Source organism: Sinocyclocheilus anshuiensis, unplaced genomic scaffold, assembly GCF_001515605.1.
Source record: "Sinocyclocheilus anshuiensis isolate Anshui unplaced genomic scaffold, SAMN03320099.WGS_v1.1 scaffold349, whole genome shotgun sequence".
Taxonomy (NCBI): domain Eukaryota; kingdom Metazoa; phylum Chordata; class Actinopteri; order Cypriniformes; family Cyprinidae; genus Sinocyclocheilus; species Sinocyclocheilus anshuiensis.
This window is the reverse complement of record NW_015536459.1, coordinates 85,014-96,435: the sequence shown is the minus strand read 5'-3', so window position 1 is coordinate 96,435 and position 11,422 is coordinate 85,014. Positions and strand designations below refer to the sequence as shown.

The following is an 11,422-nucleotide window of genomic DNA, read 5'->3' as shown; positions in this document are numbered from 1 at the left end:
CTCTGGGGCTGGAGCCAACACTGGAGCGAGCTCTGGGGCCCGAGCCGACACTGGAGCGAGCTCTGGGGGGCGCACTCGGATGAGGAAGAGGGTCCTGAGCCATCCATTCCTCCTCTTCCTCCTCTTCTGATTACGAGTGAATTGGGCAGTCGGCGTGTGTGTCGTTGCAGCGGCCGACTTCGTAGCGGAAGGGGAGATCTCTGCGGGCTAAGGCGGCGAAACAAGCGGCGATTTTCATGATCATCGCGGGGAGAAACAACCAGGAAAACAAAAAGACTTTTCAAAAACGAAAACAAAACGGGGAGAAGGAGCGCCTCTTATTTTCTGTTACAGGGTGCCTATGGTGAGGAGTGAGGAACAAGGAGCAAGGGACGAGGAACGAGGAGAACGCAGGAGAATCAGGATTTAACAGTCTTTAATGACATCAAGGGAAACGCACGTAGAACACGGGATCGACATTCAAGACAACACGCTAGACTTGGAAACACACAGGACTTAAATCATGGGACTAATCAAGAAAACTAATGGGGGAACACCTGGGACCAATAAACATAATATGGAGCACGTGGGGGAAGAAAACACACACAGACACGGAACAGAGTCTGACACATACCTGGCAGAGGTGTGAAAGGTTCGTCAAGTGACAACAATAGCATCATGAATGGGGCAGTTTGCCAGGCCAGACATGAGGCTACTGCACTCAGGAGAGCTTACAGGGGGCCATAAATCAATTGTATTAGCCTGCTCTAAAAACACACATGACATGGTCTTAGAAAATGTTTCATAAAATTCACAGTTTTAGAGATTATGTCCTGAAATTTGAAATGAAGCATTAGTAGACTTGTGGCTTTATCTTCATTGTGTTTCTAAAGACATTTACCACAGCAACATTTTATACATTTAAAAAACATATTTTTTTATATTTTTGTTTTTGTTTTTATGTTTGAGCTTATATATCTCTATTATCATAACATTCGGAGTAATTCTGATTCTTGAACAGTAAACTTTGAAGTATCAGCTTTGTGAACATGTTGATTATGTATCTAGTCAGAAAGACTGATGAGCAGCAACCTTTATATTTTGGGTATGTCATTTGAGTCTCCATGCCGAAAATGGGAGGTGACAGCAAAGGGGTTAAACTGATGTGCTCTTTGTGTCTACGCTGTTTCTTTTAGTATAGTAATATAATGAGTTACAAAAAGACAACACTATGTATTTGTAAGGCTCCTGTCTCTTCTACTTCATGTACATAAATGCTTACATGTTTAAATCAGTTTTAAAAATTCAAAAACTGATTTATTGTTGATTTTGGCAAATCTGTTTCTTCCACAGAGAAATTCATGTTCAGTGAAGCTCCTCCCACAACAATCATGTTATCAGTGAAGCTCCTCCCATAACAATCCTGCCATCAGTGAAGCTCCTCCCTCAATTGGCCTGTCATCAGTGAAGCTCCTCCCACAAATAATCACATCATCTGTGAAGCTCCTCCCACAAACCTTGCAGAATGAAACACACTGAAGATTCTGAAGAACAAACAAGTTGGTGTTTACTCTTGATTCTTCATTAATGATGATTTTTGTTGTAATAGGATAAATCTTTAGAGCTGTTGAATAATCGTGCTGAAGCATCAAATAAAAAGGGACACTTTCTACAAACTGGGTACTTTCACCCCCAAAAAAGTATGTTAGATAATTGTGTAGTTGATCAAACATATTTAATAGTTCTCCCTATAAACATGGGATTTGTGCCTATAATTTAAAAAAAATAATAATTGGAAGGTCAATGTACCTCATTCATGGAAAGTTTCAGGGATGTATCATTTGTGAAAATGCATCATAACGATCAACATTTTGTATAGCAATTGTTATTACAGGGTTCACTTTTATGTTCTTTCATATTTCTCAGTTTTTTTTATGAGTTCCTGAAAATGAACAGTTTTTACTTTTATTTCAGAGTTGATTGAAGAAAATGAGGAGAGTGAAGAATTGAGAGAAGTTGAGGAAAGAAATCATGCAAAAACCAGAGAAAAAACTCGCTCTCAAACCAAACAGAAAAAATTTAAAGAAAGAAGAGCCAAGAAATCTCTCACCTGCACTCAGTGTGGAAAGAGTTTGACAAGCAAATATAGTCTTGATGTTCACATGAGAGTTCATACCGGAGAGAAACCGTTCACTTGTGATCAATGTGGAAAGTTTTTCACACATTCAGCAAGCCTTAAGGATCACATGAACATCCACACTAGAGAGAAGTGGCACACATGTGATCAATGTGGCGAAACATTTTTGAGGGCATCATACCTGATTAAACACATGAGAGTTCATACAAAGGAAAAGCCGCATTCATGTTATTTGTGTGGAAAGAGTTTTTCATGTCTACAAAGTTTGAAAGTACATCAGAAAATACATACTGGTGTGAGAGAGTACATGTGCTTTGAGTGTGAAAAGACTTTTACTTCAGCATACTGTTTAAAACTGCATGAGAGGATTCACACTGGAGAGAAACCTTATATGTGTTCACAATGTGACAAGAGATTCAGTGAATCAGGAATCCTGAAAAGACACGAGAGGATCCACACTGGAGAGAAACCGTACACATGTGATCAATGCGGGAAGAGTTTTGCACAAAAAAGGAAACCTTATGGAGCATATGAGAGTTCATACCGGAGAGAAACCGTTCACTTGTGATCAATGTGGAAAGTTTTTCACACATTCAGCAAGCCTTAAGGATCACATGAACATCCACACTAGAGAGAAGTGGCACACATGTGATCAATGTGGCGAAACATTTTTGAGGGCATCATACCTGATTAAACACATGAGAGTTCATACAAAGGAAAAGCCGCATTCATGTTATTTGTGTGGAAAGAGTTTTTCATGTCTACAAAGTTTGAAAGTACATCAGAAAATACATACTGGTGTGAGAGAGTACATGTGCTTTGAGTGTGAAAAGACTTTTACTTCAGCATACTGTTTAAAACTGCATGAGAGGATTCACACTGGAGAGAAACCTTATATGTGTTCACAATGTGACAAGAGATTCAGTGAATCAGGAATCCTGAAAAGACACGAGAGGATTCACACTGGAGAGAAACCTTACAAGTGTTCACACTGTGACAAGAGATTCAGTGATTCAGGACATCTGAAAAGACACGAGAGGATCCACACTGGAGAGAACCCGTATCACTGCACTGCATGTGGGAAGTGTTTCAATCAATCATCTGCTCTACACAGACATATGAAAAACAATCACAGTAAGTAGATCATCTTCAGATCAGCACTTTCAGGTCTGATGCTGCGTCCTCACCAAATGAGACACAATAATGCATCAAGCAATAAAATATCATCTGGATAAATCTGTCCTAACCAGTCATTATAAGCGACACGACAAAGAAACATTATCTAAAGTTTCACAGTGAATAAAGTTCATCTTCATCTTCAAAACCAGCAGATTCAACTGTGAGATTCAGCTCAACTCAAAGATGGAGTTCCACCCCAAAGAACAATGTCAGAAAGGTTTATTCTTGTGTATCATTTTGCTTAATGTTATAGATTATATAATTGTGTTTTCTTATGAGTTTCATATTATGTTCAGTTGTCTTATAATGCATATGCATCACTTGTAGTTTGCTTATTCTTTCATGAAGGAAAGTAGAAGCTTTTTACAAACCGTTCTTGTTCAGGAAGCTGAAAAATAAACACTTTTAAAAGAGACTGAGATTTATTTTTAACTTGTTATTCACTGTTGTTTTTAAAATGTCTAGTTATTTTTCCACTTATGATGTATTTAGAAAACGCAGATGCAAGAAATACTGTCATGTAGCTTTGAAACTGTTTCCTTCTGTGCTTCTCTTGTAAGTAGGGATGGTACTTGAACCCGGTATTAAATGGGCCCTTTTTCATAAAAAAAGAGAAAGAATACCTTTAAAGAACCAGACTGATGTGCAGTGTCGCAAGAATAGAAATACCGTTAAAACCTTAATGATACCCATCCCTACTTGTAAGTCAGTAGGAGAGAAAGATCCATCTTATTAGTTTCCAAATTTACTTTCAGTAATTATTGATTAAATGTTACCTTTTTATTAATACATTATCTTTACCTTTTATATTTTATCAACAACTTTTATTGTCTCCTGATTGTATTCGCATAAGGAAAAAGTAATTTTATAACTTTAGCTTTAATATCTGAAAGCTTTGAAGTGTTATGTTTGCTTTTTTTACTTTGTTTTAAATTTCTCAACAAAGCTTTTGAATTAAATTGAATTGAATTGAAAGCCTTTATTGTCATTGTATTTTCTGCATACATTGAAATTAGGAGAAATTAACATGTAACCACAGACTTAATAAGATTATAGACTGTACAGTACAATTTTAAAAGTATATACAACAAGTGACTCAGTCCTAATATTGCACACTGAGCAATCTGAGTAAAGTGAGCATTGACAGCACTGCACATTGACCTTTACACTGATATGAAACAGTAAGAAATGCAAACTGAAATGGAATAAGTGGCAGTAGTGATTAGTGACCAGATACAGTCTTGCACATTGACACGCCCCATTTAGTGCATTTGTTAAAGTCCTGATAAATAAAGTGACCAGGTGATCATATTGCACCTTGACATTCTGCATATTGCATAAAAACAGCAGTATAGACAGAAAAAGAAATGAATTAAGAGACTGTAGTTGAATAATGTGACTGGAAATAGTATTTTAACACTGACTTTAGTGCCTCTACATTAGTGCATTAAAGTCCTGACAGTAAACGGGAAGAAACTGTCCTGTAAGCAAGCACTCCTTTTTCTTAAGGATCTGTAGCGGCTTCTTGAGCGCAGCAGATTGAACGGGTGCTGTGCTGGGTGTGACGTGTCTTTGAGGATGTTCTTGGCCCTTGAGAGACAGTGGGAGCGAGTGATGATTTCCAGGGAGGGGATGAGCAGCCAGTGATTTTCTGGGCTGTGTTGATTCTCCTCTCTTGTCTGCTGCAGTGCAACTGGACTCCCACAGCGAGATGCAGTACACTAGCACACTTTCAATGGTGGAGCGGTAAAAGGACACCAGCTGCTCACACTCCAAGCTGTTATTCCTGAGCACTCTGAGGAAGTGCAGCCGTTGCTGTGCTGTTTTGATTGTTGCTGAGGTGTAACAGACCAAGAGAGCTCATCGGATATGTGACTCTCAGGAGTTTGAAGGTGTGGACCCTTTCCACTCAGTCCAGTTGATGTAGAGTGGGGCTCAACGCTGTGTCTCCTGAAGTCCAGAATGAGCTCTTTTGTTTTGGAGGTGTTGTTATCAGAGCAGCACACCTCTAGTTTCTGGGCTTCATCTCTGTAGGCTGATTCATCCTCTCCTGAGATAAGTCCAATTACTTTAGTATCGTCTGCAGATTTGACGATGGTGTTGGTAGAACGAGTAGAGGGCTCAATACATAGCCTTGTGGAGCGCCAGTGCTGAGAGTGATGCTGGAGAAGAGCTGGGGGCCAAATCTGACAGCGCTTATTGAGGAAGTGCTTTATCCAGGTGCAGATGGAAGGAGAGAGACAGAGTTCAGTTAATTTGTTAGAATCGTACTGAACGCTGAGCTGTAATCTATGAAGAGAGTTCTTACTTCGGTTCCCTGGAGTTCGAGGTGGTCGAGTGCAGTGTGAAGGGCTGTGGTGATGGTGTCCTCCATAGACCTGTTTGCTCTGTATGCAAACTGCTGCAGGTCAGGCTGGATTTTTTAAATTCTGAACAAACAGAGGTGTTAATTATTGGACCAAAAACCTCTGCATGTAATAACATAAAACACTGTCTAACACTCGATGGCTGCTCTGTTAATTCCTCGTCATCAGTTAGGAACCTAGGTGTGCTATTTGATAGCAATCTTTCCTATGAAAGCCACATTTCTAAATAAATTATGACCTATGCTCTCAATGTCAAATGCAGAAATGTTAATTCATGAGTTCATGACCTCAAGGTTAGATTATTGTAATGCTTTATTGGGTGGTTGCTCTGCACTCTTAAATCTCCAGCTGGTCCAAAATGCAGCAGCTAGAGTTCTTACTAGACCCAGGAAGTATGACAATATTAGCCCGGTTCTGGCACTGGCTCCCTATTGAACAGTGAATACATTTTAAAATCTTGCTTATTACTTATAAAGCGCTGAATGGGTTAGCTCATCAGTACTTGAGCAAGCTCATATTGCATTATAGTCCTCCACGTCCGCTGCATTCTCAAAACTCAGGCATTTTGATAATACCTAGAATATCAAAATCAACTGCGGGCGGCAGATCTTTTTCCTATTTAGTGCCCAAACTCTGGAACAATCTACTGTAGCAAATTAGCTCAAAAGGGAAATGTATATAAATAATTACAGTTAAGTATGATTAATTACAAATATTTATATCAGCTGCCAGTAGTAACTGTAGCAGAATTAAATTGCCATCAACCAATCTGTTCGTCCAGCGAATATTCAGTGTAAGTTCAACAAACAAACAATCACTCATACATGGGAAAGGGCAAATGAGGCTTGATGGATGAAGCCATCAGGAAAAAACAGAGAATGAAGCTATGAAAAGAGTCAGTTAACCACCTGAGTGAAACCATCAGCACCGTTTTAGAATGGGGTCTACAGCTTATACTAAACCGTTTAGTTAAATGTACGATACTTGCATTGCCTTGGCTTGGAACAAGCGTACGGATGCAGTCTCGGATGAAAGTCTTGATGGTTTGGAGCTTCGGTGGTGTAGGAGTTGCGATCACCTTTGTTTGTAGAGTGATGAACTCCAAAGATGTTCTGACTCGATGGTGATTGGGAGTTTTTTCCCAGTGGAAAGTGAAAAAGAGCCAAGAGAGACAGCTGAGATCCGAGGATCTTTGGTGAATGGAAAGACAAGGCCGCAGGCCTGGCAGGAACTTAGGGTGTCCTTAGAAGGGTGCTAGCTCACATCCTCATCTTCACAGAATCTAACAGAACCGCAGACTGACTGGCTATGTGTTGGAGCCCACCGGGCACGCCCGCACCGGCTCAGGCTCTCCACACGGGCCGCAATCAGAAGGTTTTAGCAGAAGACTAAGCAGAATAAACAAATTTGGGCGGAACTGTGCGTGAGCCTTTTAAGGTCTGAGAAGATTTACGCCTCTCAGGATGGGCTTGTCCAATGAGAAAAGCTGAAATTCCAAGCGGGAGGTTGGAAATACTGGGGAGTTTTATGACCCTTTGTGTGAGAGCATGGTAATTTGCATATGGAACTCGGTTGGGTGTTGATGCAAAATTGCTAAAGATTCTTTGAACACTAATATATTGCCTATGTACCAACATATAATATACACTCTCGTTTTGATCATCAGAAGACAAATTCAAAGAGACCAAACATAGTATCGGTGGGGTTATATTAACTAGTGACCTATCATAACACCACACAAAACAGTATACAATTCAAAAGACAATATACAAGAACAGTAATGGGATACACAATGTCCTGAGGAGATGTGTGTTCATTCACAGAAAGGTTTTCCTATGAATTAATTAGAGAAGAGTAAATTTTTATAGACATTGTGTGTCTTTCCTAAGGGTAAATTAATTGTGAGTTGTGCTCTACCCACATTCCTTTGAGCAATAAAACTTGTGTGATCAGATGGTTTGTCTTTGGTTGCCATGGAACCAGAGGCCTGTTCTGCCCTTTTGAGGTGTTAGTTGCATTTCGGGGAAGTGTCCATAGACCCTCATAGTTGGCCCTTTGGTTAGGTGAAGGGGGCATTAGAGATTATTTGTTAAATATAACAAATAGTTGTGTGTCTGATTGGTTCAAATGCTACACTACCTAGCATTGTTCGGGAGGCAGACACACTCTGTGTCACGAATCCTGTCCATGGACTTCCATTCGATCACCACCAGAGGTCACCCTTCCATTACATTGACTCTCGCACTACACAAACTGTTGCATGTCATCCCAGACTCCATATCCCATCATCCATTGCACTAATTGCACACAGCTGTAACCAATCACACATTCACTATATAACACTCACTCAGATCCCTTTCAAACTGCCAAGTATTGTTTAGCATCTATGCTGTTTTATCGCTTATCGCTCATCGTGCGATAGCTACTTTACGGAGCCAGTTCCCGGTCCTAGTTTGAGTTTCTAGTTCTGAGTCTAAGTCTAGTTTATCCTGTTTATTGCCTTAGTAATTTCGTGTTTTGATCCTAGCCTGTATATCTTGTTTCTGTATGATCTCTGCCTGCCCTGAAGTATATCGCCTGTCTTGGATTACCCCTCTCGTCTCGCCCTGTTCGGATACTGTTTATTCCTTGCCTGGACCATCGCTTGTGTTTCAGATTACTCTTCAGTCTTGCCCTCTATATACCTGTTTGCCATTGTCCGACCCTTGCCTGTTTTGACTGTTTCAGAATAAAGCTTTGCACATGGATCCGCACGCCTCACGTCTTGTTTGCCCCGTAACAGAATACTCAGCCACACGAGGATCCAGCAGCTTCTCTAAAGGACTCTGGCCAGGAATGGACACAGCTATAATGCTATTAGCTCTCGAGCAGGGCACAAGATCGCTTGAGAGTCATATTCAAGAGTATCTAGACATTGCTTATTACTCTGATTTCCCGGACTGTGTGTTGATAGACTTTTTCTGTGAGGGCATTAATCAACCACTAAAGTCTAAACTCATTCACGAGGGTCTGCGTTCATCTCTAAGTCAGTTTATGGACTATGCTCTGCCGTGTGTTAACGCTTCATCCACTGTGGGTGTCGCGGAGGAGAAATGCGACACCGCGTTTGTGACCAAAATGGCAGCGACAGAGGAGCCTGATTGCAAAATGGCGGACACAACAGTGCCCCGTTATGTCACAGCTTCCATTCCTGAATCAAGTCTACTCACAGCTGATCTTCCTGAGTCAAGTCTAGTCACAGCTGATCGTCATGAGTCAAATCAAGTCACAGCTGATCTTCATGAGTCAAGTCAAGTCACAGCTGATCGTCATGAGTCGAGTCAAGTCACAGCTGATCGTCATGAGTCGAGTCAAGTCACAGTTGATCTTCATGAGTCGAGTCAAGTCACATTTGATCGTCATGAGGCAAGTCAAGTCACAGTTGATCGTCATGAGTCGAGTTTAATCACAGCTGATCTTCATGAGGCAAGTCAAGTCACAGTTGATCGTCATGAGTCGAGTCAAGTCACAACAGATCTTCATGAATCAAGTCAAGTCACGGTTGATCGTCATGAGTCAAGCCAAGTTATAGTTGATCTTCATGAGTCAAGTCAAGTCACAACTGATCTTCATGAGTCAAGTCAAGTCACAACTGATCTTCATGAGGCAAGTCTAGTCACGGCTGATCTTCATGAGTCTAGTCAAGTCACAGTTAATCTTCGTGAGTCATGTCAAGTCACAGTTAATCTTCGTGAATCATGTCAAGTCACAGCTAATCTTCATGAGCCATGTCAAGTCACAGCTAATCTTCATGAGCCATGTCAAGTCACAGCTAATCTTCGTGAGTCATGTCAAGTCACAGCTGATCTTCCAGAGTCTCGTCACGCCTCAGCTGATCTGCCAGAGTCAAGTCACGTCATCGCTGATCTTCATGAGCCAAGTCAAGTCACAGTTAATCTTTGTGAGCTAAGTCATGTCACAGCTGATCTTCGTGAGCCAAGTCAAGTCATAGCTAATCTTCTTGAGCCAAGTCAAGTCACAGCTGATCTTCGTGAGTCAAGTCAAGTCACGGTTGAGTCAGTTGATCTTCATGAACCAATTCAAGTCACAGCTGATCTTCATGAGCCTCGTCTCGTCACAGCTGACCTGCCAGAGCCTCGACACGTCTCCGCTGATCATCCAGAGTCACGTCACATCACAGCTAATCATCCAGAGTCACGTTACATCCCAGCTGGTCATCCAGAGTCACGTTACATCACAGCTGGTCATCCAGAGTCATGTCACATCACAGCTGATCTTCCAGAGTCACGTCACGTCACCGCTGATCTTCCAGAGTCACGTCACATCACAGCTGATCATCCTGAGTCAAAATGCATCCTGCAAAATGACTAAATGTAAATCCCTAAACCAGTGCTCTTAAACCCTCCAGTTCCTGAACTATTTCCCCTGTCTCTAGCGCTTCCCATGATGGGGATTGCTTTATGGTGTAGTTGGGCTGCGTACACCACCACTGAAACTTTAGAGTCGGCGGCGGCCACTGTGATGTCTCCAGAGGTGGCGGCTGATGCTGCAGATCCTTCCAAGGTAGTGGTGCATGCTGCCATGTTCTCCGAGGTGATGGCACCCGCTGTAGCTTCTCCAGAGGTGGCGGCCCATGCTGCAGAACCTCCCGAGGTGGCGGTGCTCACCTCAGCTCCTTGCACGGTGGTGGCGCCCAGCAACGCACTTTCAGCCTGTCTTGTCACGGTCGAAGGAACCATTATTGAACTCTCCCCGTATCATGATGGTCCCACTGTAGAACCTCCAGAGGTGGCGGCATCCGCTGCAGAACCTCCAGTGGTGTCAGTGGTATCCACTAGTGAACTCTCTGACAGTCCTGTAATGGCTATGGAGGCCATCTGTGAACTCTCTGCCTGTCCTGTTACGGCTATGGAGGCCATCTGTGAACTCTCTACCTGTCCTGTCACGGCTATGAAGGCCGTCTGTGATCTCTTTGCCTGTCCTGTCATGGCTACGGAAGCCACTTATGAAATTCTGTTCTGCTCTGAACCGGCCGAGAAGGCTAGCTCTGAACTCTCGTCCTGTTCTGAACCAGCCATGGTGGCTGATTGTGGACTATCTGTCTTGCCTGTTTCTGTCAAGGAGTCTAAACCTGACCTGTCTGTCTGTCTAAATGCTTCTGTTGCATCTGAGACTGAACCATCTTCCAATTTAGTGTCACTCAATGCATCCCCCTCTGAACTGTCTGTTTGTTCAAATTCTACATTGTCTGCCTGTCTAATGTCACTTACTGAAATGTCTACACCCGTCCAGTTTCAATCAATGCCCCCGGTCTTCATCTGTCTGCCAGTCCACAACTCCCACATGTACCTACCTAATTCTGGATTATCCGTATGTCCTGTTACAGTCCACAAGTCTAATGTTGAACTGTCTGTCTGTCCAGTCACTCTCGAGGAAACTGTCTGTCTGTCTGTCTGTCTGTCTGTCACAGCCCAAAACCCCATCTTTGAACCCTTAAACTTGCCTGTCATGAGCCCAGAGAATAATAATGCACTCTGTGTCTGTCCCTTTAACTCTGTCACTGCCATAGAGAACATTGATGAACTTCTTGTGTTCCCTGCCGTGTCCCTGAAACCAGGAATGCACTGCCTGTGTTGTCTGTCTCTGTATTCTCTAGGCCCCAGTCTCTGCTATGGGTCCCGGCTCCGTCTGCTCTGCTGTGGTGGTCCTCTGCTCCGCCGTGGTGGTCTACTGTCTGGCTCTGGTGGTCCTCTGCTCCGCC

The 11,422-nt window shown here is 42.4% G+C and overlaps 1 protein-coding gene across 1 annotated transcript; it reads left to right on the top strand.

The window, feature by feature from the left end:
* Window positions 1-1,112: 1,112 nt before the first annotated feature.
* On the top strand, window positions 1,113-3,670 carry LOC107672244 (zinc finger protein 501-like). Its single transcript, XM_016469088.1, has 3 exons — window positions 1,113-1,119; window positions 1,954-2,613; window positions 2,963-3,670. The coding sequence occupies exons 1-3, from the start codon at window positions 1,113-1,115 to the stop codon at window positions 3,256-3,258; spliced, it is 963 nt and encodes a 320-aa protein (XP_016324574.1). The 3' UTR covers window positions 3,259-3,670.
* Window positions 3,671-11,422: the final 7,752 nt, after the last annotated feature.

What these genes read in the sequence shown, in the direction of transcription:
- LOC107672244 (XM_016469088.1), top strand. An exon ending in ATGTGATCAATGCGGGAAGA is followed by an intron (nt 2,614 to 2,962) that starts GTTTTGCACAAA and finishes CTTTTACTTCAG; the next exon opens with CATACTGTTTAAAACTGCAT.